Source organism: Stegastes partitus, unplaced genomic scaffold (genome assembly GCF_000690725.1).
Source record: "Stegastes partitus isolate 25-593 unplaced genomic scaffold, Stegastes_partitus-1.0.2 Scaffold143, whole genome shotgun sequence".
In the NCBI taxonomy this organism is placed as follows: Eukaryota; Metazoa; Chordata; class Actinopteri; family Pomacentridae; genus Stegastes; species Stegastes partitus.
Window position 1 is genome coordinate 709376 of NW_007577874.1, and position 27635 is coordinate 737010.

General features: G+C 42.7%; 3 protein-coding genes across 3 annotated transcripts in view; all 3 read left to right on the forward strand.

Annotated features, from left to right (window-relative positions):
- Positions 1 to 6367, forward strand: part of LOC103355335 (gamma-aminobutyric acid receptor subunit rho-3) — a 29401-nt gene extending 23034 nt beyond the window's left edge. The window contains exons 5-10 of the mRNA XM_008279084.1: positions 87 to 169; positions 251 to 388; positions 2643 to 2795; positions 3601 to 3662; positions 4427 to 4558; positions 5366 to 6367. Of these exons, the coding sequence (XP_008277306.1) occupies positions 87 to 169; positions 251 to 388; positions 2643 to 2795; positions 3601 to 3662; positions 4427 to 4558; positions 5366 to 5668 (871 nt within the window). The 3' untranslated portion in view covers positions 5669 to 6367. The remainder of the gene's footprint in view (positions 1 to 86; positions 170 to 250; positions 389 to 2642; positions 2796 to 3600; positions 3663 to 4426; positions 4559 to 5365) is intronic.
- A 5476-nt stretch (positions 6368 to 11843) lies between these two features.
- Positions 11844 to 25079, forward strand: LOC103355336 (uncharacterized). The gene is made up of 15 exons (XM_008279085.1): positions 11844 to 16057; positions 16760 to 16895; positions 16974 to 17099; positions 17238 to 17286; positions 17513 to 17649; positions 18002 to 18105; positions 18337 to 18447; positions 19334 to 19603; positions 20278 to 20360; positions 20452 to 20655; positions 22011 to 22080; positions 22361 to 22480; positions 22611 to 22675; positions 22942 to 23023; positions 23900 to 25079. Exons 1-15 carry the CDS (start codon positions 11963 to 11965, stop codon positions 24005 to 24007), a joined length of 5760 nt encoding a protein of 1919 aa, XP_008277307.1. The 5' UTR covers positions 11844 to 11962; the 3' UTR covers positions 24008 to 25079.
- A 2320-nt stretch (positions 25080 to 27399) lies between these two features.
- Positions 27400 to 27635, forward strand: part of LOC103355343 (disco-interacting protein 2 homolog C-like) — a gene marked incomplete at its 3' end in the record, with an annotated part of 72465 nt that continues 72229 nt past the window's right edge. The window contains exon 1 of the mRNA XM_008279091.1: positions 27400 to 27478. Coding sequence (XP_008277313.1) covers positions 27400 to 27478 — 79 coding nt within the window. The remainder of the gene's footprint in view (positions 27479 to 27635) is intronic.

Below are 27635 nucleotides of genomic sequence, written 5' to 3' on the forward strand. Positions count from 1 at the left end.
CTGCGGTTTCCGTGGCAACAGGAGGGAGAAAGGTCTGCCGAGGACACGCCGAGTACCTGCAGTGAGATGTGCTTGGTGTGTTTCAGGGTGACGGTGACGGCGCTCTGCTCCATGGACTTCAGCAGCTTCCCCCTGGACACCCAGAACTGCTCGCTGGAGCTGGAGAGCTGTGAGACGTTCACATACGTTCAGACATGTTCAGACAGCTTTTCACGTCCTCTTTCCTCTGACGCCTGCGTCTTCTCTGCAGATGCCTACAACGAGAACGACCTGATGCTCTACTGGAAGAACGGCAACGACTCCCTGAGGACGGACGAGATCGTCTTGTCACAGTTCTTCATCGAGCATTTCCAAGCCTCCAGCGGCCTGGCTTTCTACAGCAGCACCGGTGTGTGTCTGGCACAGTTTAACCCACTGTGGGCTCATTTTCACTGCAACATAAAGTCCTGACCCTCTATGGAAACAGAACAACCAGGGATAGAAGGAGAGAGAACGATAAAGCATAAAAATTAAAGTGACCCAACCTGGAATCAATATGTGCAACAGAACTGGCTGCTAAACTGTAGCTTCACATTTAAGAGCGTTTTAATGATGTGCATCCATACTAGACATTTTGAAACCCACTTTAACACATTTAAAAGCTTTATTATACATGTTGAATACAAAAAAAAGGTAGATTTCACTGCTTTTTGTTTCATATGCAAACAACATCAGACCTGAAACCCCCATATAGAGACGTGCACAGACTCATATAGACAAACCAGCTAACGTTGGTTAACATTACTAAGAAAAAGTTTCATGAAATCTTCAAAATTGCAATTATATTTTATTTATGTGTTTGTTTTCCTTCAGTGCAAGGAAACAGAACGACCTTGGCTAGAAGGAGGAAGAACTCAGTGGAGGGTTTTGTGCCAACGTGACACAGTTAGAAGCCAAAAATCACAAAAATGAAAAACCAAAAGTTGAATTTCTTTCATTATTTATTTACCAAAAAATTGGAGGAAAAAAAAAAAAAAAGAATCACTTCCCACTGCAGCATGAAGTCCTGCAGCTCTATGGAAACAGAACAGCTGTGAAGAAAGACAGTACACAGTTAAAGAGCCAAAAATCATACAAAAGAACAAACAAAAGTTGAATTTTATAGATTATTTTTCAAAAATTGGGAAAAATCTGCCAAACAAAAATTGCCCCTTGGACATAACAGTGGCTCTACATACTATAGATATTTACCGTAAACTCCAGACTATAAGCAGCTACTTTTTTCACACGCTTTGAACAATGATGAAGCTAATTTATGGATTTTTACGAATTTGCCTCGAAACGAAGGTGACATTGAGAGCGACAACGAAAGAAAGACTGAGTCGACAAGTGAGGCCTATATATACACAAAACTAGTTTTCTTTTTAAAGTTAGTGGGTGCAGCTTATATTCAAGTGCGCTCTATAGTCCAAACATTACGGTAATATTCACCTTTTTTCATTAGTTTCCTCACTGGTCTGTTATCTGCTCTCTGCCCACAGTTCAGCCTAAAAAGTCCATGAATTTTTGCGTCATGACTGTGTGTTGCAGCTCAGTCACTAATATCTTAATCTTTTTGCTGAGGATCACAGAATTTTTTGTTTTTTTACAGAATCTGTTTATTGCAAACTGTTTATTTTTAGTGATTTTTTTTTTTTAACAAACCATGTAGAATAAAGTGATTTTATTTTATTTGTTTGCGATGGAACTTCACATCATAAAAAAGTAGTTCAAGGAGCAGAAAAGATGATGATTTAACAATTCTTCATTCCTAATAAATATGGTGTAATTTTGGCATTTAAAAAAAAAAAAAAAAGGATTCCGTGCTTTTGAGACCTACTGGCAGGTTTTGGGATTAAGCGGATTAATATCCTGGATTCACGTTGAAAGCAGTTTCTGTTTACAGAAGGTGATTCAGAAGGATTTACTGCTGAGCATCAGTTACAGAAAATAAGACAACGTCGTGTAAGAGGGCCACAGCCAAAAGTATGTGGACACTCTCTGATTTGCCTGAAATGTAAATAACATAAACAGGTCTTTGATCATTTATTAATGTTACGATGAGAAATAAAAGTCAAAGTTGAGGGTTTTGTCTTTTCTACTTCCTGAGATGTTGTCGTTTTACTTTATCTCGCAGATTGTTTGATAAATCAGTCTAAAAATTCCACAGATGCCATTTTTAATATGCACATTTTATCGTGATAAAGTTTCAAGCAAATCAGAGAAGATCGAGCAGAAGAACCCTCGATGGTCTGAGATGTTAAAACCCAACAGAACAAACAGAAACAAGAGAATCAAGTCCTACAATAAACATTAGAGATGAAGCGCTGACTGAGGAGTCAACATGCAGATTAACATGATTTAAAAACTGAAGTCATGAATGACACATAAAACAGACCAAACATAAATAAATAGAGAATAAACTCTGATTATACGAATATGTCGTCTCCTACGATACAGACACAGCCGAACTCTCCCGACACCTTCAGGAAACACAAATAAGTCACTGTTTGATCTCACTGATGCTGTTGTGACTGAATGGGAGCAAATCCCCGCAGCCAGAGGTTTAAAATGAAAAGAGATTGTTTTGCATCCGTTCTTTACTTTCTGCTCGTGTTTGTCAGGTTGGTACAATCGTCTGTTCATCAACTTCATCCTGCGGCGGCACATCTTCTTCTTCATGCTGCAGACCTACTTCCCCACCATGCTGATGGTCGTCCTGTCCTGGGTGTCCTTCTGGATCGACCGCAGGGCCGTTCCCGCTCGGGTGTCTCTGGGTAACATAAACATTTATAGGTGTAGATTTCAGAGGGGACACGGGGTTAAGACCCTCTATATTTAGAAGGCGCACCGCTGTAACCTTTACAGATAAACACAACAATCCCTCTGACATGGACGACATTTGTTCTGCAGCACGTCAAACACGTCCTGAGTGTGCAGGTTTGAACACGAGGTATTAAACTCCAGGGGTTCATGGATTCATTAAAACTAATTTATTTATTTCTGTTGCCACATTCACACACATTTACTCACTGAGTGATTGATTTCAGAAATGGTAGCAGCTGGACTTGCTTGAGTTCCTTGAAGAAGTTTCATCCAAGAGGCTTCATCAGCTCTGACTGACTGGTTGGGAGTTCCACATACTGATATCCTGAAGGAGACACTAACACCTGAGTTTGGGTTTCAGTTGGGGGTTTGGAAAGACCATCCCTGAACAGAGGTGGAGGTCTGAGGCATCACCTCCCACCTGTTTACAGTCAGTCCTAAGAACTCTCCCCAGGAAGATGAAACCACATCCACACCGAGCCACAAAAGACCCTAACGAACCCCTTTGTGTCAGGGGCAGCACTAACGACTCACATAACGAGGGGGAGGAGCAACAAACCCCTGATTAAAACTCAGGTGTTAACGGCTCCTTTAGGATATAAGTACCTGCGTCTTGGATGAGAGGTGGAACGTCTTCAAGGAACTCAAGCAAGTCCAGTTGCTACGATCAAACGACAAGAATCCAAACTTCTAACGTCTTATGTGAAGGTGTTGCGCTGTGCTGTGATGTAGAACCTGTCCTGTCTCCTCCTGCAGGCATCACCACGGTGCTCACCATGTCCACCATCATCACCGGGGTGTCCTCCTCCATGCCTCAGGTATCTGCTGCGTCTGTGAGCCCGACCCTTTAAATTGTTGTCCTGAAACAAGTTTATGGTTCTGCTGATCCCCCTCAAGGCTGCCCATGACTTTACTTAATGCTGCATCTCAGAGCTTTAACTCCAAACGAGCCTCTAAGACAGAATCATTTACAAAATCTCACATTAAATATGCACTCTACATTAGTATTTGTGTTGCCTGTGTGAAGCATCATAACTACTATTTAAAGTATTGAAACAGAAGTTAATGTGTTTTTAACTGTATCACAATAAAATCCCTGAAAGAAAAGAGAGAAAAAAGGCTCTAACCTTAAGTTTAACAACAACAAACTCATTTTTAAAGAAATCAGAGGATAAAATAGAAAAATAAGGTGAAAATTGGACGTTAAAATTGTCTTCATTATATTGTTTCCCACATTATATTTTCTTATGCACATGTTTCTTAAAGTGCTAATTCTGAAAATGTAAAACATGAGAACTTTAGGATGTGTGGATGCTGTTGGACACTTTAAAAAACCAAACAGGACCCACTTCATCACAAAAATGAGAGCAAACTTTGAGTTATTTAGAGGATGTGATACCCTAAGAGTCGGTTTGTTGACCATTATTAACTTTGTCTTTCAGTTTCACGTTGTTGTTTTTTTAAATTTTAATGCTTACGTGATGTTAAGCTGAAAGATAATTGAAATGAAACACTAAAGGAGAGGACACACCACACAGTAGGTGACTCTGTGCACGTGAACATGTGTGATGTTGTTGCCTAGGTGTCCTACGTGAAGGCGGTGGACATCTACCTGTGGACCAGCTTCCTGTTCGTCTTCCTGTCCGTGATCGAGTATGCGGCCGTGAACTACTGCACCACCCTGGAGGAGATGAGGAAGATGAAGAGGGGGAAGGTCAGACAGTCAGAGGACACCAGGGATTATTGTTCCACCCAGCAGACTAAACCCAGAACAAACATGTTTTACTGAATGTCTCCCTCTAGTGGTCAAACGGAGGCATTACATATACACATATTTCTTATAAACCAGCATTTCCTGACAAAGAGTTGGGGTGTTTTTGGAGGTTAAGATGCATTTTACATTTTACTTTCTTTTCAAAAAAAACAAAACAACAACAGATTTTTGATATTAACATGTTGTTTTTCCTGTCATTTTATTAGTTATTGAAATTTTAAAAAACAAACAAACAAACAGGGGAATTCTGTAAAATAACCCCAAATTGTTCTTAAAAACCCCCAAAACAGTTAAGCTTTCTTTTCTTTAAAAAAAAATGTTTTAACGATGTTTTCTCCTCTCATGTCTCCCCTGAAATGTCACTGTTAGTTGCACAGGATTCAAATAATTACTATTATAAATACATACAATAAAATACAGTAAAACAGTGTCATTTTACAGCAAACAAAAGGAACCAATGACAGATTTCTGATGTGGTCATGTGGCCCTGCGATAGACTGGCGACCTGTCCAGGGTGTCCCCTGCCTTTGCCCTAAGTCGGCTGGGATAGGCTCCAGCCCCCCCCCGGCGACCCTAGTGAGGATTAAGCGGTGTATAGATAATGGATGGATGGATGATGTGGTCATTATTTGCTGTTTTTGGACCAGAGGTGTCGCCCCCTGTTGGCTGACAGAAAGAATGCAGCTTTAGAACTTTCCAGGCCTTGAGGCCGCATTCTTTTCCTGAACATCTTCTTTGCCTCCCCAGATTCCCCCCACCTTCAACGCCAGCCAGGCCATGGCCTTCGACGGCTGCTTCCACGACAACGACCTGGAGCTGACTCCGTTCCCTCGCATGGCGCCCACGCTGACCTCCGACCCCCTCACCCCGCCGCCCCAGAACCCAGACGTCCGGCCCACGGAGGGGACTCGCCTCCGCCGGCAGCGGTCGGTGCGTGAAAACGTGGACCTGCTGGTGAGCAACAGCTACATGATCGACTCGTACTCGCGGCTGGCCTTCCCCCTGTCCTACCTGCTGTTCAACACCATCTACTGGAGCCTGTACTCCTGATGGGCTGCTGAAGCTCTGCAGGCTGGAGGGCCTTCCTCTGCTCGGGGGCTCCTCGCTGGATTTACTCCTCATTTCAGGGGCCTCTGCTCCATCACGTTCACTGCTGGAGAGATTAAAAGAGAAAACACTGGAGTCCGTCAGCAGGAACTCTGTCACTGTGCAGTTTGACTCAGACTACCGTCTCATGGAAGTGGCTTAAAACCTGAGAACACACAAACGGAATCAGTTTTTTAATAATCTGTGTGTGTCTTTTCTTTTTGTGCTTCATGGTAACCTCAAGCTTCTTTTTCTGAACAATGTTATTTATTTATTTCTTTAGCGACAAGGAAATTAATTCCAGTAAACATGTGCTTCTTTTTATGTGTTTTTAAATCAAACATCTTTGACAAATGCTGGGATCAGAGCAAACCAGCAGCTGAACATGGGATTTAACTTATTTTCTCCATAAATTTTAACAGACTGTTTGTGCTGTAGCTGCTGTGAATTTAAACGAATCTTTAGAAGTAAAGAAATAATTTGGATCTGCACTGAACTGTCGACCTATTGATGACACTGAAATACAGTTTGAGATATTTTATTCGTAAAACCGTTTATATGGATGTATGTGGTTCAGATTTTGCCCGTGAAGATGTCTAGAAATAACAATAGTGATAACTTTGAATTATGACGTTTCATAAACTTGATTTTTTTTCAAATGGAAAGTTGTGTTTTTTTTTTTTGTTTTTTTTTTATCTAATTGTCTTAAAGAAAATCTAATATATGCATTTAATTTTCGACTACAATACAATAAAATAGTACAATTTTATGATAACAAAAAACAATTTGTTAATTAAAATGCAGATTTTGGATGTGAACATTATTTGCAGTTTTGGCCCTTTTTTTTTTAGTGTTTCTTTAATTTTATTAGTTGATATTGGTAATTCGACAGTTTTAGGCTTTTTTTTATAGTTGACTTGTATATTAATGCTTTTTCTGGGAATTTATTTGATGTTAACGGTAATTTAACAATACAAAGAAAACCTGTTGACTTCCAATTTAACATTTTTCTTTCAAATGAGAAATATCTATAAAATAATTGTGTTTTTGGCTGATTTGGTAATTTTCTGATCAAACATTGTATTTAAAAAAAAATCCAAGTTTTGATGTAAACTTGATTTGAACTGTTAACATAATATTTTTTTCCAGTTATTTTATCAGTTTTCTTCAGTAAATTTTGAACAAAATAACAGACTTCTGTAAAATAACAGTAATTTAGAAAATTTTTAATGTTTTTTTTTAATATTCATTTTTACAGTGGATTCTGCCTTACGTTTAAATTTGCAATTAGTTATGTGGCAGTTAGCTGCAGGATTGTTATTATTATTATTATTATTATTATTATTATTATTATTATTATCATCATCATTTTCTTGCTCATCATCACATTTTTGCTTGTATTTAGAAGCATGTTAGAGGAATCATAGCTTTCTAATTTAAAATGTAAAAAAAAAAAAGAAAAAAGAAAAAAAAAGAAATTATATTAATTTCCGGGTTTTATTACTACAGTCTCCATGGCAACCACAGGGTTCAGATGAGAAATTAACGTAAACGGGCGATTTGAGACGAAGAGGAGAAATAACTCAGCAAGACAGCCCGAAAACCGAGCCAGACTTCAGCCGAGCACAGTCAACAGGTGACAGGTGAGTTTCCGAGTCGCAGCCAGTGAGAACAACCCGGACTGGTTCCGCCGTGACCCGGTGGGAGCTAGGCTACGTTAGCATGTTAGCTCACGGCGGCCGTTGGTTCCGCCGCCCTTGGATTGGTGGCCGTTGACCGGGTCAGTTAACGGCGAGCCGGGAGGCGGTTCACCCGAAATGCTGCTCACACCGAGGAGGGCGGGAGGTCTTCAGCTCGGCTAGCTTCACTCACACTTGGACTAGTTTGTTATTTTTTTGTTTTTCTCACAAATTTTCGGTTTTCGGCGTCGAAAGCTGTTAAAGCGGCTCCGGACAGCAGAAAGGTAAGAAGAAGCTAAACTGAGGCTAACGCTGGATTTTTACTCGTTAACAACACGCGTATACACGTAAAGTTTAAAAGCTAAAGTTTTAACAACACGTGCGTCTAAACTGTCTGTTTTTAACTCGTTTTAAATGAGAAAAGTCACTTTAATGGAGCCTAACGTCAGCTGCTGTGGATGCTCAGCCGTTAAAAGCGGTTTGTGCTGTAAACTATAACCAGACGTTTATCAGAAGTTAATGCTTTTCCCACACATTAGCTATAAATATGTTTTCTTATTTCATGTTGTTAGCTGTCATTAAGTGTGTGTAAAGGATTTAAACCGTGTTCATAATGAGGTAAGGCTGATACCAACCAGCTGCTGACTTCTAGCTTTAAACACGATGATTTGATCACAATACAGTCATTTATTGTTCAAGATTTGTCAGCCATATGTGTAGGAAGTGTAGTATTCTAATGTGAAACGCCTGTTTTGACAGTGTAACCTAAATGAGCTTCAACTCGACATGTAGCCGTTAAATCAGTTCCTGTCAGTAACCAGGAGGTGGTGAAAGTCAGGCCTGTTCCCTCCTCATGCTTTACCTCTAAGTGTTTATAGGCTTTGATCAGGCCTGAAAGACTAGAGGGAAACATCTGACATCTGTGTTTTATACATTATAATATTAATGTATCATCATATTTTGTTAAGATGCTGTTTTATTTATTGTATTGTAGGAGCTTAACTGTAATATTTAAAATATTTTGTTAAATTAGTGATGTACTTTTGACATTGTAGGGTCTTAATCATAATGTTTAAACTAATTGGTTACATTATTGTTTTATTTATGATATTGTAGGCTCTTAACGGTAATATTTAACCTTGTCAGGTTAGCCTGTTTGTATTTGCATGTCTTTCTGTTTCTGCTGTCAGACGAGGGAATGAATATGAAACTGTGACTTAAAAGCAACCCTACATGTTAACATTAACAGTCACTTGGCTTTCAAGCTGCTGATCTGCAGCTAAAATGCAGACTTTATAACCTGAACATCGCCTGACAGGTAAAAACAACAGACGTGCCGCGAATTTGTGGATATTTCTACATCAGATGATGGTTTAGAGAGAAAGTTAGAGGTGATACAGAACTGATTCACGCCTTTCTTGGCTGCTATTGGCTTAATTGTTTGGTCAAACATAGACGCAGAAGGAGTTTACTTCCTGAAGTCAGCTTGAACAGCCTGTTTATAAACTGAAATTTAGCATTTTTGTGATATTTTGAGCTGAAAAACTGTGAGACTCATTTTGGGCAAATGTGAGACTTGAATTAATTTGAAACGAGGCCCAATATGGGACCTTTAAATGAGTTTAAAAATGAACTTTGCGAATATTTTGGGCTGTGGGGGGCTGTGGGGGGCTGTGGTCAGGTGGTAGAGCAGGTCGGTCAATGATCAGAAGGTCGCCCCTCTAACCTGTGTAACCTTGGGCAAGACACTTGACCACCTTGCCTGGTGTGAATGTGTATGAATGGATTGTTTGAGGTGATTGGAGGGGCAGAATGGCAGCCACGCCTCTGTCAGTCTGCCCCAGTCGTAGCTACCACCACCGGGGTGAATGTGTGTGAATGAATAATTGACAGTTGATTGTATGTGCTTTGAGTTACTCCTTGAGTAAGAAAAGCGCTTTATAAGTCAGATCGATTATCAGTTGTAAGGTCAATATGTAACATTAATCTCTTCCTGTATTTGAAACCACTTTAGTTCAGCGTCTGTTGTTTTAACTGTACAATATAAATAATGGTGAAGCGACTTGAACATACTGAAAGTTTTTCTTCAGCCATGCTGCCTTTTTAATACACTTAAGCTCAGTTTGGTCAGAAGTTGCTGAGCAGATGATCAGTGTGATGTGAAGCAGCGTAAGGCAGCTTATTAAAGGTAGTATCAGCCCCTGTGTTGTAAGACATGATGAACATTATCCTAAACAGTTACACAGGGATTTAACTGTTCAGTAGGTGGTGTTCTGTCAACTTTGATTTACTTGAATAATATCCGCAGTATGTTCAGTTCATTTGTTTTCGTTAAGGCTGAATGATGTAAGTCACAGATGGTATGTTTGCATTTCTTTCCAACTAAAAAAAAACAATATGTTTTTTTTTTTTTTTTTGCTGTGGTCAAAGAAGAGGCGTTCCCTTCAACTGGGGCCGCAGCGTCTCTGTAGCACCACTATGCCTCATTTATCCTGATCGTTTGTGACAATTTCATCTTTATCAAAACTTTGCAGCCCCTGTGATTTAGATATTGCACTGAGCCATAATGAGATTTCAATAGTACTTTGATTACTTGCTCAGACAGTTTAAAGTTTAGGATTCATGATTTTTATCTCTTGAAAATTCACTGCTGAAGTCCATTTATTTGTGATGAATAAAGGAAAGATAGTATTTAGATCAGTTGAGGCGATTGCTTGCTGATGATAGTTTAATTTCCTCTGGTCAGTTCCTGTGATCGCCTTCACTGTGGCTGCAGCTCACACGACCAGTTACCTTGGTGATTTATTTCTCAGTCAATAACATATCAGAAAATAACAGAAAGAAAATCAGAGTTCAGGGTGACACCTTCCAGTCACTTGTTTTGTCTAAACAAGAGTCCAAATGTTAGAAGCAGAGGAAAAGCAGCAAATCCTGATGTTTTAGGAGCACGAACCAGAAAGTGTTTGTGATGTTTGCTCAGTAAATGTTGTTTGTGGTCCGTTGTGATGTGTTTCAAACAGTCTAAGTAGATCTTTGTTATTGAAATTATATTGATATTAGTTTATGTATTTGTCAATTAACACGTCATTGATTGCTTTTTTGGTAAATTCTTAATCCTCTTACCAATCTTAAACACCAGGAGTTCTCTGGTAATATTTCACCAGTCTGAGCTGCTTGGTTTGATTTTAGTGGCTTAATCTTATGTAGATTATTTCTGATCACCTTGCTGTTTGTCAGACTGTGTAGAACTTCTAAGCTGTAATTTTGTGCTCTGCTAAACTGTGAATAGCATCTGTCTTTAGATGCTTGCCACAGACTGATGCTGAAAGTTTTAATGAGTAACGGAAGTAGTCGTTAGTGCCAGACTGAGGAGCATCTGCTCATCACAAGCACAGGTTATGCTTCTCTTCTTTCTTTTACAGCAGTTCCACCTGCAGTAGTTTCAGTCCATACTGTGTAATCTACCTGTTGCAGTGTTTCCATCACACCAGCTGGTGTTGTGATTCATCTCCTTGTCTTTAGCGTTCATCCAGCCAGTCTCCGTGGTGACCATCAACAGCAGCAGCACTCGTCCCGAACACTCACCCACCAGCCCGTGTCACATGACGTCACAGCAGAATCCAGTGTATCCAGCTGATCTACAGGTGCAGTTAATGCTCGGAGAGCCTCCTGGATACTTCTACCAGGTAACATCAAAGCTCACCCCACACACACTTGTTCTGTATTTGTGTACGTACTGAAAAGGTCTAGTCAGTTTTATTATGTAGTTAAAAATAAAATAAAAAAAATGCCTCCAAGGGCTTTGGGATCTGTACAGAACTTGTATCAAACCTTACATTCTCAGTTCAGATAAGAAACGGAAAAACTACCATCAGGACATGTAGTAGATGTTGTAATACACAGTGATTGCTATACACACTGATTGATTATTTCTGAAAAAGTTAAGTCATTCTGATGTCAGCGTTTGCAGTCTTTGTCCACCACCACAGACAAATCGGACTGATTGTTGGGACCCGGATTTCCACTGGTGCTTCAGGGATTCTTGGGGGCAGTGGCCTTGTAAGGAGAAACAGGGCGGAGGTTAGAGGGGGGAAACTAAAGCAGCAGGGCGACACTGATGTAAGTGAAAGGGAAAGGTATCAGTGGGATGGAAAGAGGAGTGAATGGTGGGGGGAGAAAGAGGAGTGGACCCTGCTGCAGCTCTGCTCTGTGATTGGTGGCCGCTGGGCCATGTGCTGACCCCTCTCAAACTGTAGCCTAACTAGGGCTCCCACATAAATTCACCCACACACACACACACACACACACACACACAGACACACACACATAAAGCAGTGTGCAGCGCTCTGTTGAGTGGCAGGGACATGTGAGCTGCTTCACATTTGCTATTCTGGTCAGGGGAGGGGAAAAAGAGGGGAGGGAAGGGACGAAGCAGGGGGGAGTCGAGGGTCGTTTCTCTTTCTGCATGTGGCTGAGCCATCGTGAGGAGCTGCCTATGATTTTGTCTCATGTTGTGTAGGCTCTTGGTGTGTGTGGCCATAGCAGTCTTTTGTTTTATTCCCACTCTAGGCCGGAGAAGATGGGGTGCTGCTTTAGTAAGGAGCTCAACCCCGGCCTGCAGTCTGAGAGGAGCAGCCTGTTACAGCACCCGCTGCCCGATGGGCTGAGCGAGGCGACAGAGCAGGTCAGGAAACACGCTGCTGCTGTAGCTCAACATGTGTGCCTGGAGGAAGAGGAGAAATGTGTTCCAGACGGACCGGCCCAGGGAAAGCCTCTGGACAGGGAGGAAACCCATCCTGAACTGGACAACAAAGCTTACACAGAGGCGGTTGTGGTCAGCAGGGACGGCAGCAAGCAGACAGACAGGGATCTTAAACCAGCGAGCACTCAGGAGAAGGAGGCTATTATTATCACAACCAGCACAAATACACATACAAACGCGGACACAGTGGCAGGCGTGACATGCACCGCCGTTCCCAGCACCGAGGCGGCTCCCTATATGGAGGTGTCCACACACAGTCCAGTCCAACAGAAGAGTCTGGACAATGCCACGGTCAGGGCATTATGGTTCAAGCAGTCCACGGAGGGGCAGAAGCTGCTCAAACCAGGAACCGGTTGGTCTGCTCCTGCCAGGTTACTGGGCAGCGTCACAGCGAGTGAGACGTCACATGACCAGCCTCCGTTGTTCAGTGAGCGTCAGGGGACACAACAGGATTCCCCCGAAGCAAAGCACAACAAGGAGGATGGTGAGGAAGCCGGCATCATCACAACAACACTGTGTCAACTTCTGGAAACAAGGACCCACAACTTCTACAGCATTTGTCCAACTGACGCAGACGACCTTGAACATGACCAGTGTCAAACAGCTGGAGCAACACAGTCAATGCTCACAGCTGAAGCAGAAACAGCTGCTACGCCCTGTACAGTGGAGTCTGTGCTCTGCAGCCAATCACACTCAGAGGCATCTACAGCCGACAACCACACACATGTCACTGAACCTAAAATGACCAACCAGTCACATGGGGAGGAAGCAGCTTCTGTGCAGTCACATGCTGATCAACAGTCTTCCATCCTCTTGTTACCGACACATACTGATAATTCACTGTCAGCAGAGCAAACCGTCTCAGCACAACCCGCTGTGCCTCCTCAGCTGGTGGATTCTCTGTCTGACACGCTGCCTCTCACCAGCGATCATATAAGCAGTGAGGACCCTCAGGCATCTGCACCTGACAGCCCTCAGCTTAAAGTTCTGAATTGCCAGACAGCTGTGAAGGACACACATGAATTCACATATGATGCTTCAAGCTCAGTGATGGCAAACGCAGATGGAAATGCATGTGAGGAGGGGAAGGAGTGTGCAGAGGGCGAGACAGTGAAGGAGTCAGAGGACATACCAGTGACAGAGCAGAGTGTGAGTGTGGATTGTGGACATAACACAAGTTTGTGTTCAGAGGAGGAGATTGTGGACCTGAAGGACCACAGAGCGGCAGGGGGAAGCTTTAATACCACAGAAGAAATAGCGATTGACTTCCAGGAGAAAGAAGCTGATCAAAGTGTGAATTCTGACTTTAGTCCTCTGATCATTGATCCGTCTCAGTCTGAACTCAGAGTAAAGCAGGACGTCCAAAATTCACGTTCAGCCACTGAAACTCCTGAACTGAATTCCTCCTGTCAGAGCCCCACATCTGTAGAGCCCCACAAAGAAAAGGGGGATGCTGTTTGTCTGCCTGGAGGACAGACTGAGCTGGATAGGCTCCCCCTGCAGAGCGAGCCCATCCCTGTGAGCATCTGCAGAAGTCACGTTTCAGACGGGGATGTTGATCACAGCGGCACAGCAGATACGACTCTCACTGAGGTGTCGTCAATTTCCAACATCTCCACCGTGTCATCGCTGCCCACGGAGCTGACCACCCTCTGCTGCCACACTAATGTGACACATCTCTCAGATTTGACTAGAAACCACCCGTGTGGATCCATCAAAACTGATGTTAATTCAAATGATTCAACATTTGAACTAAGCAGCAAAAAGCCTTCAAGCAAAGATATTCATCTGCCATTCAGTCACTCTCAGAAAAGCAATACCAGGTTTGGTGACCGTGAAAATATGCTGGATAGCTGTGATGTGAAAACTGAATGTGGGGCGGTGTCTGCCTCAGATGAGCCTCTCCAGGATGTCCTGATGAGTGGATACGACAGACAGATCATCACAAAGCCAAAACCAGTTATTCTTCAGGAAAGCAAGCATGTTGAGGGAGGTGATAGTCCAACCGGTTTACCTGCAACGAGCCAAAACACCGCTCACCTGGAGACGAGTGATGAAAAATGTGACGTGTTGTCCAAACACCGTGACGACTGTGTGGTTGTAAATACCAGCATCACTCCTCAGGGCCCTGAGAAGTCTGAGAGCAGCGATGAGGATTCAAGTCACGATCCTCTCACACAGCCCCCTCCTGCTGAAAGTGAGCTTTCTGTTGCTGCTCCCACCGCTCCTCCTCCCTCTTCCTCAGCTGCCTCTCAGAGCACATCTGAGGCTGAAACTAGTGCTGCTGAGAATGAATGCAGCCAAATCCAACTGAAGACAAATCCACCACAGAAAGTATTAATTAATGAGTGTGAGGAAGTAGAGGAGGCACCGTGGACTCACACTGATGAGCTTGTCTTGATGTCAGTCAAGCGTAAATCTGAGAATACAGTCGAGCAGCTCTCCTACAGTCCTCAACTGACCTCTGAACCTCCTGAAATATTTACCTCTGACTGTGTGAATCCTCAAGTCTACGCTGACCTGCAGCATGACACATGTGACAGTTTGCCTCAGTCAGATTCCTCTGGAGACATGCTTAAGATGGAGATGAACACATCACCAGTAGAGTCCTCTGCCGTAGACAGTGATAGTCATTCAGAAACTCCAGATATTTTAGAAACTGAGAGGCCGACCCAAGGCAATGAGGTCCATGATGCCAGCAGCATCTGTGACTCATACATGATTCCTGTTGACTCTAGCTGTCAGGATGACAGAACCTCGGCATTAAACTGCCAGGAGGATCTCTCTTTGATCACAGAGGACTCAGCTCAAATCGATATTTGCTCGTCTGAGTGTGTGAAGCCTCAAGTTGACTCTGACCTGCAGCATGAAACTGGTGACACTTTACCTCAACCTGAAGATTCATCAGATAGAAATCAGTTGGAAGAAATGAATGAGGTCAAGATGCACACATGTCCACCAGTAGAGAACCCTGCATTAGACAATGACATTTATACAGAAACTCCCAATATTTTACTTCCTGAGAGCCCGTCCCAAAGTATTGAGGTCCAGGCTGCCACCAGCACCTGTGACTCTGATACCCTTAGCTGTCAGGATGACAGCGCATCAGCCTTGAACAGCCAGGAGGATTGCACTGTTATCGCAGTGGGCTCAGGTCAGATCGAGGATTATTCCTCTGACTGTGTGACACCTCAAGTTGGCGCTGACCTGCAGCGTGAAAATGGTGACAGTTTACCTCAATCTGGAGATTCATCAAACAGAAATGACTTGGAAGACATAGATGAGCTGAAGATGAAAACATCACCAGTAGAGAACGTTAGAACATTAGAGAGGGACATTGATACAGAAACTTGTAATATTTTACTTCCTGAGAGCCCGCCACAGAGTGTTGACGTCCATGCTGCAAGCAGCACCTGTGACTCATACAGGATTCCTGATGACTTTAGTTGTCAGGATGATAAAACCGAATCCTTAAACTGCCAAGAGGATCACACTTTGATCGCAGTGGACCCAGGTCAGATTGATGTTTATGCCTCCACTCCTTCTTACGAGATTCACCTCCTGGGTCCTGAACCATCAGCTGCTGCTGCTGAGGAGGGAGAGAAGGAAGGAGGGATGAGGGAGATGGTGTCTGAGCTGCTGGGAGAGGACGCCGACTCCTCCGTCTGCCGTCTCTATCCTCACCCCTGGATCAAGCTGGGCCTGGATCAGAACTGTGAGGGCTGGGCTCAGGGGGCGTCTGATGCCGAGCCCGACCAGGGGGAGAGCAAGAAGGGTGTCGACGCAGAGCTGATCCCAGCCTCGGTGTCGGAGCTGCAGCCCTCCATGGCTCTGCTGCGAGCTTACCCCTACAGCACTGTGCTGCCTCAAGGATCCTGTGTGTGGGACTGGCACACAGATTGCACTCAGTCTGTAAGTGTTCACTCAACATGTGGGGTGACTGGGTTGAGTGAAAGCATTCAATATAGCTGTCTTATTCCCAGAATATTTAAAAGATGCATGAAATTCTGTGAGAGAAGGACTTGAGTGTCTCAGTAATTTACATTATTTATGGGTACATTCATGCACAGACAAAACACACGCTGAACAGATGACAACAAAGTATTCATGATTGGAATAAAAGCAGGCCGTTTCTTTAATACTTACTTTTGAAAAATGTTGCATAACAACTTATTGTTCATGCATATGTCCTTGGTACTTATTCACAGCTTGACTGAAGAATTGAATAATACATTTCCAAAGAAAGTGTTTATTCAGGTTCATATACGTCTTCTAAAAGCCTTGATTTAATAAGATTGCATAAACTCTGATTCAGAAGGTCAATTATCTGAAAAGGTCCTTGTAGAAATATTTTAAATAGGTGGATAAAGTGTTAGAACTTGAAGTATAGTCATCTATAATGTGATAAAGGAAATAAACAACATCAGATTTTTGTTTTTTCTTCACTGTTAATATTTAGGCAAAGTTTATTTAGTTCTGTGGATTTTATTTGTTTCAGTTACACCTTTGAGTGACAGATACAACTTAGCATCTCAGGTTTTTTTTTTTTTTTTTTTAAAGTCAGACACCTGACTGTTCCCTAAACATTATGCATGTTTGTGTCTTTTGTTACAGGCTCCTGTTCCTGCCCTTAACCCTGATGCTGAGGTATGGACCAATCACAGCTTTAACTTGAACATCCCTGAGACTGCTTACCCACAGCTCCAGCAGCCGTGGCTGCAGGTCCCCGACGATCTGACTGGTCAGGAAGGTAAGCTGGAGTTACCTTTGACCGCACACATGCCTGAGTTACTATGTGGTGCTAAGTTATTGTGGTGTGTATTTTTAGGGTATGTGCCAGAGTTTCAGCTGCAGAACATGGGCCTGGCTGAGACTGATCCAACCCTGGAGTACCAGACAATGACCACTGAAGCTCCTGTAGTTAATGGAGAGTCTGGCGACCCACCTGTCTCAGGTAGAAATCTGATTTAGTCACCTTTTTAGGTTTATATGAACTGTATTTATGTTTCACTACAGAAAAATGTGTCCAAGTTAAAGAAAGAAGCAGGTGAAGGCCTCTGTGAGCTCAAGTAGTGAACTCTTTTGATTTCAGATGAGATCAGACAAGAGCTGACCACAGTTTTGGAGTCCTGCCTGACCAGGTAACAGCTCATCCCACTAAAAAGTCATGTCACCGAACATTTTCATGTCTGTAGTTATAAGGAACACAACAACATAGACATTTTCCCCTGTCTTGTTTGGACATGAATATTGTGTTTTGTTGGGGTTTGCCCAACATCTTTAACATGTCATAACCTTAAGTAACCTCGCCATCACCAACACTCGTCAGTTCTGGATGCTCTTAGCAGCTCTTCTGTCCGTCCTCAGGGAACACCTTGGCAGTGACCTGTACCTCAAGTCTCAGATGGACAGTGACCAGTACATTTCCATCGCAACTCTCACCAGCCTGGACAAGGTCAAGAATCTCACCACAGACCTGGACCTCATCTCTGATATTCTGAAATGTAAGAGCTGGTTTCTGTGCATGTGTTTGAGTTTTATTCAGGGTGGAGATTTTACCATCAGCCAGATTAGTAATCTCATGCTATGGCAGATTTAGAACCAGAATTGGTCTGAAAAGGTTGTGTTAGATTCAAATCATTATAATTTTCATGGAAAATAAAGAAAATGACTCATGGTAGGATCCGCTTTCCTGCAAAACAAATCAAGTCGGTATTTGTAATAATTTTTTCGGTATTAAATCGACACAAAAGAATTAATTCTATGATTGGCCATTCAAAAGTCAAGCACAACCTGAGAGTGATGAATGCAGTTTGTTGTTGTCCTGAAACATTCTCTCTTCTCATTGGCTGGCAGCCATGCCGCAGGTCCAGGTGACTCCATGTGGACAGAAATTCCGGCCCAGCCAGTGCCGCTGTGTCGTAATCCTGCGTGAGATTCCTGACGTCACACCTCAAGAGGCAAGAGTCCAGCAGCTACACAAGCACAGCACAACTCCTCCTCAGTTCTTACACGCTGATGCAAATTCAGATTCTTTGCATCTTCTCAAACGGATGCAATAGCTTGTGACTAGACACCTTTGTTTGTAGACCTGGATGAGTGTCATCGTGTCATAGTAATGACGCTGATAAAAAGCTTTCTTTTGCTTTTTTAAAAAAAAGTTTTCACAGTTAATGCTGTGTGTTATACAGGAGGTGGAAGCTCTCTTTGAAGGGGAGAACCTGCCCAAGTTCCTGAGCTGTGAGTTTGTGAACAACGACAACTGGTTCATCACCTTCAAATCAGAGGCCGATGCACAACAGGTAAGACACAGCCGGCCACCTCATTATGTTCATGAGGACTGAAGGGATGTTTGTCACTGAGAAAGCTTCATGAGAAGAGTTGGATATCTATTTCTATTGTATGTTTTGTTATAACCTGCAGACTGCTCAGCTCTGACTTTTCTCCCAACCATTAACGCAGAGGCTAATTTGCTCAATTTGACCGTTATAACATTCTTTTGCAGCTCCAGTATTTCTAATCCCTTACAGCATGTTGATAAAGCAGTGTGACATCATGTTAAATGATGAAGAGGTAGAAGATATTTGTCATCTCGAACAACATTATAGTTTTACAATGAATTGTTCAACATATTCATTGCTAGTTTGCACCGTACAAGTGCAAAGAATCTAAAGTCTTCCTTTAGTCATTGATTGCACCCCTAAAACATCATCTCTGGTAATAATTAGAAGTTGCTGTTCCCCATTAAATTGATCCGTTTTTACTTTGAATCGGCTTTGATGTAACTCTACACTTCTCTAGAATGTGCAGGTCTAAGCAGTCCCTGCCTCTTTCTGCCTTCATGGAAGCTTGAACACACCAGCTGACCTACAGCTCTGATCAAACACCGCAAAACTGCTGTCTGCTACACAATGACAAGTTGTAATAACAGAGAAAGCCGAACACTGCAAGTAGTCAGGATCAGTCGCTTCGGTTGTTACGTATGAATCCATGTTTTTGAGACTGTCATCGGTTTCAAGATGGAAATGCTCAGCCACAGTGTAAAACACATAAAAAACAGCATACAGACATGTCAACAAGGTGAAAAACTACATTTCTATCAGAACGAGTCTTTAAGTATTTTAAGTATTATGTTTGTAAGCTCTTGTGTGGTTAGATGATGTCTCCCTGCTTCGTGTGCGTCTTCAGGCCTACACCTACCTCAGGGAGGAGGTCCGGGTGTTTAAGGGAAAGCCGATCATGGTGAGGATTAAGGCCAAAACAATGGCTGCCACTTCCTACGCTCCAAACAATGGCTACCGACCTGCACAGCTGGACCAGTGCACCAATCACTACTCCTACTTCCCCCCGACCTCCTACCAGCAGTCGTGCCCCGCCCACATGTCGACACAACCGCTGTACGATTTGACCAGTGAGATGTGGGCTTCAGCTGCAACAGAATACCAAAAATGTGATGAGGTGAGTGCTTCCACGGCTTACATTATGTGACAATAACGTGATTAATTATGACATACATGCATACAACATGGAGCAGATGAATGCCTTATTTCCACATAGCTCTGTTTGTGATCTCTGATGTGTCGGTGAAACTCCACCTTCTGTCTGTTTGTCCAGAATTTGCCTCAAATGCATTGAAAATTTTTAACTTTTAACATTTTTCTGGTGAATTACGGAGACTTTTTCCAACTTCCTGTGTGGCATGAAGTTGGAAAAATGAATGAGCTAACAGGCTGTTCAGTTATTTTACTATGTTGACAGTCAAATTGTGTGATTGTGTAATTACAAATACAAACTTCTGTAACTAGTTTAACACATGCTAGCTGTGTGAAATACAGGGAACGCACATACTGTTGTGGTTCATACGTCCTGTAACAAAATACTTCACTAAACTGACTCCATGTGTGGCAGATTAACGTCCTGACTTATTTCTCTCCTCTTTTACTGGCAGTAACATTCATATGCACATATTACATAAAACTGGACAGTGAAATGTGATGCAGCCTTTGATTAGCTTCTCATGCGGTGACATTTCCATCCATCGTTTATTTTCTTTGATTTGTGGATACTGTTGCTGTTTGTGTCTCGTCTTGTTTTGGCTCCGAGGTCATGAGCCTGTTGCTGTTTTTTTTCAGCAGCCTCCACTACTGATGGACGAGTTCATGAATGGCTTCACTACAGCATCCAACTTCAAACCGAACAACCCACACAGGCCGAGGTAGCTTCTCCTCCGTCTCGTGTCTGTTTCTGGTGTCATCACCTGTTGCTGTCGCTGGCCAACATAAGGTCTCACGATTATCTTCTTCCAGGAGAGGCTCGAGGTGGTCCAACTCTGACCGCTGGCAGTCCCAACAGAATGACGCCTCACAGTCATCAGAGCAGCCATCGGTGGATCCCTTCTCCTCTGGAAAGTCGAGTCGAGGCCGGTCGCGAGGCAACGCACGCCGTCAGGGCAGAGGAGGAAGGACGGAGCCGAACAAGCAAGTCATGTCACCAATTTCTGAGCCAGGAAGGTAACAAAACATCAGTTCAGATTCAGAGGTTTGGGTGTTTCAGGATTCTGATAATGTGGTGGAAGCTGGTCATGACCTGTTGTGAAAACAAACGGGAACTAAATTTTCTCCTTCAGCTCCAGCATACTTCTAGCTGCAGCAGACTTCTCCGTCTCCGTAGCTACAGTGACTCAGTGACTTCAGCTCTGACAAACCAGTCATCGCTGGCTAACACAAAACACATCACCGCCGATGTGTGTGTAAAACCCTGTGGTGATGTGACATACAGAGAGAGTTACATGGAGCTCAGTTTTAACTTGTTTGGCCTGCATGTAACAGACGTTTGATTCTAAGTAGAAGTCCTGCGTTCTGGCCTTACAGCCTGTAGTTAGCTTCATTCAGTCCCAACTAAGGACAGAAATAGTCACATCCTCCCTGTAGTTCTGGTCCATTTCACCTTCTCATTGGCTTCTCACAAACTAACCAAGAGCTCTAAGTCCGAAGCCAAATGGACGACAGTAATTATCCTGCATTCTTAGAGTCAAGAGAGCTCCTGAAAAACAAACCAGAAATAGACCTTATGTCATAAATCATGTTTAGCAAGCTGAAGCAAATAAAAGGACAAAAGGAACATTTATTGTAATACAGCTAACATCACATATACATTTGAAACCCTGTGGTTTTTCTGCTTTACTTTTATTTCACAAACAAACTTGCAGCCTTGACATGAGCTCAAACAGAGGGGCAGTTCCCTCAGAGTTTGTTTGTAATTATATTTTCTTTCTGTGGGTTCTTCATTTCAACCACAGCACTCGTCTCTTTGCATGCAAATGTTTCACCAAAACATTTCCACCCGTCACTGTTTTGAGAGAACACCGAAGCTGTGTCCTTCACCTAGCTCCGACCAAGACGGTTATGATTGGTTTAGAGAAATACAAGCAAGCCAGAGCGTTTCTTTCCTCCTATAGCAACATGATGCTACAGAACAGACTGGCTAAGTGAGGCTAGAACGGGAGACATGAGCTCATTTCTCTGGGTGAATGCTAAAAGCCTGGCAGCAACATTTTAAATTAACTTCTGTGTTTGGATGTTTGGTGTGCTGATACCAGAATAAAGTACACCACGATAGTCAGGTGTGGAGGAGATGAAAGCAGTCATGGCCTTTTGTAAGTCTGCAGAGGAGATGAATGACCTGATGGTGGTCAGTTGTCTCAGCCGGTCAAACCAAGAGTGAACTGCTTTGACCACCTGAGCAACAAAAGACATCTCCAAGTCTAAAATAACAGCCATGATGTCACTTGATAAGAGAAACCCAGACTAGAGGAGAGATTGTTAATGCAGAGATATCAGTCAGACTGTGTGTCTGTGCTCTGAAGGAGAGGAAACTTCAGCCAGAGGAGGAGAGAGAACCAGAGGACCTGGGAGAGGTCTGCTCACCACAGTCAGGTAAGAAGCTTTGCTGTGATGCAGCTGTAGTCACCCGCCCAAAGCACCATCTACCTGGTTACATGTTAGGAATAAGAGCCTGTCAACACTGAGGGAGGAATGCTGAAATGTTCTCTTTTAACTGAAAGTTCTGTGTTGGATTTGGTTTCATTCTACATTTTTGCAGCAAGATTTTTACACATTAGGTCTGAAAAACTACACATCAGCTGATCCCTAATAAGCAGCTACTGAGCAGCGTTGCTGTTTAGGTTCACTTTGTTTGTGTCTGTACAATCCTCAGAGTCAGACGCCTCCTCGTCAGCCGTCTCCTCCTCTTGAGCTCGGCCTGACGAGCTTCCCTCCTCTTTCTACGACAAACAGCGTCACAACACCCAGACCTGCAGCCAACAGCAGCACCAAGGTATCAAGTCTCTCACACATGCTGCTCACTGAGTGTCAGGTCATCAAGGGAACTCTTCGTCCTCAGAATCCAGACTGTTAAAGTCACAAACACACATATAAATGCACTGTTGGTTGAACTGTGTTTTCAGGGTCCAGTCAGAAGCAGCAGCTTCGACACATCGCTGCCAGCAGAGCCGGAGCCGGCCCCACAGCAGTGAGTATCTCTGAGACAGCAGCCGGATGCTGCCGGACTTGATTCGACTCTGCTCTGCCTGTTCCACTTAATGCTCCATTTTCACATTTCCTCACCATTTCTTTACTGCTCATTGTCACTTTAAACACCATGAACAGTCCACAGCCACAGCTCCGGCTTACCCACTCATTGTGCTCTAAAGATATTTCATGTGTTAATGTGCGACAGTTTTCCAGCTGTCACGGTGTCAGCTGTGTGTGTTGAGATTGTTCTGTTTGTCTCTGCAGGAAAGTCAAGGAGGTTACAGAGGTGATCAGTGAGGCCGAACCAGTTCAGCTCCCACAGGAACCAGTCGCAGTCAGACCTCAGGTTCAGCTCCTCTCCCACACTGCTTTTATTTATACTACATTGTATGCATTGGCATGTGCCAGCTGAGCTTATGTTTTTATATTTGCAATGTTTAAATGATTTAAACTGATTGGATGGATGATTTAGAGCAGCACTGCAGGTCAGCGTTTCATGTTTGAAGTCCACATCTGCCCACATCTGTCTGTCACCACAACAAGCAGGATCAAACCGTAGCACAAACTCACAAACACCCGCTCAGTTCCTGTTGGTTCTTTTCATTTGTCTCTATCGTTAGTGTTGTCAGTGGATATGATGCCAGTTTATGTGGAAATGGCATCAATCAATTCCTAAAGCTGTAATTTCCAGCTTGGTCGGGTGTCTTTGTGCTCTCATTCAACCAAAGTCAGATTTTTCAGACAGTCGCTGGTGTTACTTTCACAAGGAGAAAGGCTCTACATGAAGCCTTCCAGAACAGATCCGTTATTGTTGGTGGCACGAGTAACAACCCTGTGAACACCTCCACGTTTTCACAAACAGCAGGTCTAACTTAGTTTGAGTAACTGACATCATATCAAAGGGGTCATCAGCGTGGCTGCGTTTTGTTCAGTTTGATGGACACAAAGTAGAGCGTAGACTTTACAAACAGCCGTTAAAAGCAGCAGCTGACTTGTCGCTGTTTTATTCTTCATTGTTGTTCTGCTGAATCACCAGCTGATGAAGTTCTGCTCTGATCCAAGTCTGATCTCATCATTTCAGTATAAAATAACCAGGTTCTGATTTAATATGCTGCCAAGTCTAAATTTAACTTACAACATTTGAGTTTTGAATTCTTTTCAGTGTTGTTTTCTGACTTGATTGTTGTGAGACTGATCCTGACTTTGTGCTCCGATTGTCCAGGAGGCCAAGAAGCCGAGTTACGCTGAGATCTGCCAGAGAGCTTCAGCCAGCGAGCCGGCGCCGCCCGCTGACCAGGCGTCCTCCGAGGAAGAACACATCCTCAGATAAGATGGACAAAGAGACACTTGTGACCTTTTTTTTTTTTCCTTCCTTTCTTTTTTTCTGTCTTATGAGTGTCTAAGAAGCTGAACATGTATGTTATGAGGTCCTCATCTTGTCGTTAGGCTGCAGATTTACTGTGAGGAGGAATTATTACACAAAGCACAGATTTCAAATCAACTGAATTTAGGTCGGATATGAAGCCAACCCACTGATAAATTCTGACTTTTCGCTCAGGATTTTGAAGCCAAATTTTCAGGTTTTAATGTAGTTTTAAGTTAAGTTTTGACAAACGTGTAAATGTTGATCTGCTACTTTACTTTGGTTTTATTTGAGGTTGAGGTCATTTTATTGAGAGCCAGGTTTGATTTTGATTTATCCTTGTTTTGCTGATGGCGCCGGCTCTTCTTCTCTTTCTCCCTGTACAGGATGCCGTCGTGATTCTAAACTCGATTTGGTGATTTTTTTTCTTGATTTTTTTTCCCCTTCATACATCTGTGTTTTTCTTTAGTCTACATGTGGACACACACAATGTTTGTTTTTGTTTTTTTAATGAATATTAGTGCTCGTCACGCAGGTTGTTTCCATTTTCAGATGTTGAGGCCTGTAATGAGCCGAGGTCCAGTGTGCATTAGTAAGTACCTTACTAGTCGAGGGATCAAACTGAATTTGAAAAGCGCTGAATATCTACCAGTCCTGTATCTCTGCATGATTTTTTTTAAAATTTCATTTTAGAATTTCATTTATGCCATATTTTTATGTACACTTTTGCGTGTTGAAGCTTTAGTGTCGTGTCTAGCTGGTGTAGCTCTGTGCCACAGTGTCCAGGGTTTAGGATTCACTCCAGGTGGCCTTTAGCTGAGCGGGTTAGTTACTGAGTGTCCATGAACCAGCACTGTTTCAGCGCAAAGAACTTGAACTGTATTTGAGAACTTGAATTAGATTGTAGTGATGAAAGTGTTCTCTTGTTTGGAATATGAAGTTTTAAATGTAACAGCAGGAACGTTTGTGGCACATGTTACCTTGTACAGTTGTACATAATATTGAACAAATATTAAAAAGAAGTGCCTTTGAAGTTAAACGTTTTCTGTGTGTCTGTGTGTCGATGCATCAGTCGGATTAATGTCAGCCTCTCGTCACCACAACACCGCATTTACACATTTGCATACAGGAGCAGCACTGAGTGTCCTTTCTTATAAAAGCCTGCGTAATGTGACTTTCACGCCTTTATTGTGGTTCCTTGATCCAACCAGCAGGTGGCAGATGAGGCCCGTTATTGCACTGATTACTCCATAATGAGGCTGCAGCACTTGTTTACAATGAGGATGATTTGATTCTTGCAGGGCTACAGGCCTAATGAATGGGCCCAAGAATACTAATGAAATACGCTGTGTTAGATGGACAAACCGATGCTCAGTCATGTGTCGCAGCCGCATCAGGCTCATTCCATCATACTGTACTTAATTAAAGGCTCCTTGACCTTTAATATTAATCACATTACTCTGTTGAAGCTTAGTATCCACAATAAGGAATGACCCCATTAAAAGCAGAGGCTCAGCGTTGAGGAGAAGAAAGACGTGAAACAGAAGAGCATCTCTGATCAAATGCTGCCTAATTAAGTCTAATTGTGCAGACGGTGTTTGACTTTAACAGCTAAAATCAAAGGTAGGAAGCTCAGGGTGTCGTCTGCTTCTGCTCTTGGTCAGATTTAACGGTTTCTTCTGATTTATCTCCACATTCAGCGGGACATTACGTCACACAAACGTTAAAGAAAGTCAAATGTGGGACCATTTTCGTTTGAAGAACACGTTGACCTCATTATCCAGGTGAGTTCCTGTTTCTGAAATACTTTTATTTTCTCTGATGCAGGCTGTAGTATTTCCACCATCAGACCGTGTTTATGCCAAATAAGAAGGTACTCGTGATGTTTTGCTATTTAAAAAACAACTGATGGAAAAAAAAAAGAAAAATGATGTGCCTGAGAAACAGAATTAAATAGCATCTGTTGACGAAGGCATTAAAATGTGGTTGGAAGGTTTAGAAGTTTCCACTAAGTGACTTCTCAAGAAGGGAAAATGTCCTCGACTTTGTTGAACACACACAAGAAATAAATAATAAAGAAGTAAATGAAACTTTAAAAAAAAAAAAAGAAAAGAAAGAAAGAAAGGAAAGATTTCTAATGATAAAAAAAATTACCTAAATTAAGTAAATATTTTTTTAAAAGATTACTATCAATAAATACAACTGAAAAGAAGAATAAAGATTACTAAGAGTAAAATAAATACATTAATAAAATATAAAATTACCAATTATAAAATATTACTAAACTAAAAATAAAATATTGTTAAAAATAATAATAAATAAATAACGTATAATAAAAGTAATAGAAATATAATAGAAAAATAAACAGATTAAATTAGGTAAATTTTTAAAATGACTAAATCTATAAATTATGAAGAAATATTATTACAATATTAATTCAATATTAATAATAAAATAAAGAAATAAATGAATGCAAGATTATAAAAGAATAAAAAGGTATAAAAACACTAATAATAGTTTAAGTAAATAAAATAAAAATATTAGTGTGAAATTAAAGATGACCAATAATAAAGAAAGAAAATAATAAATTTAAATATTGCTAATAATAAAATAAAAAGTAAATATCAATTAGAATAAAAGCAATAAATATACACTAAACATAGTTAATAAAAAGGTAATATAAATAATAACGTTTAAAAAAATAATATAACTGAGAACGATCGAACTAAAATTACTAGAAAAGTTATTAATAAAATTTAAAAACACAAAAAGCTATTGTTTACTAATAATGCAAAAATAAAGTTAATTGGACCAAAAATAACAATAAAAAATAAAATAATAAAATGTTTGGGGCAATGAAGTAAATAAATGAAACTAATGGTGAAACTGAACGCTGTCTCGTGACCAGGTGTGGCCGGCCTGCAGGTGTGGTCTGCCGCTGCGCCCCCTGCCGGTGATGCTCGGCTCCGCCCCCCCTCCCTCCTTGCCTCCCCACAGTCACGTGACAGCAGCGGCGAGGAGCAGCAAACGCCGCTGAGCCTCCTCCTCACCACCACCACCATCATCATCATCACCGCCGCCGCCGCGACCACCGCAACGGCAGCGGACCGAGCCGAGCGAGCCACCGGGGTCTGCAGCGATTCGAGGAGCCGGGCGCCATGGCGGGCCGCCGCTAGCAGCACCGAGATTTAGCGCCTTTGTTCTCCCTCGACGCCGCGCACCGTTTCCGCGCCTCCGCCGAGGAGGGGCCGCCGAGGAGCAGCTTTCCGAGCGGAGGAGGAGGAGGAGGAGGAGGAGGAGGAGCGGGCGGCAGGAGCAGCAGCCACAACCGGGGAGGTGTTTGCGACGGAGCGAGCCGAATGGCGGACCGAGAGGCGTCGCCGATCCCGTTGGAGATCCGAGCCCGGCTGGCGGAGCTGGAGCTGGAGCTGTCAGAGGGTAAGCGCCTCCGTCTCCCCCCTCCTCCTCCTCCTCCTCCTCCTCTTCCTCCCCCGCTATCCCGTTATCTCACCCCATCTCCATCCACACCGGGAGCCCCACCGACTAACGGAATCCGGCCGTTCATTCCTGCGGGCCCCCCTCCCTCCTCCTCCTC

Bases quoted from the DNA above. Each gene is read 5' to 3' on its own strand.
- LOC103355336 (XM_008279085.1), top strand. From the start codon at position 11,963: ATGGGGTGCTGCTTTAGTAAGGAGCTCAACCCCGGCCTGCAGTCTGAG. The intron at 18,448-19,333 runs GTAAGACACAGC...GTGCGTCTTCAG, and splicing joins CAGAGGCCGATGCACAACAG to GCCTACACCTACCTCAGGGA. The intron at 22,481-22,610 runs GTATCAAGTCTC...CTGTGTTTTCAG, and splicing joins CAGCCAACAGCAGCACCAAG to GGTCCAGTCAGAAGCAGCAG.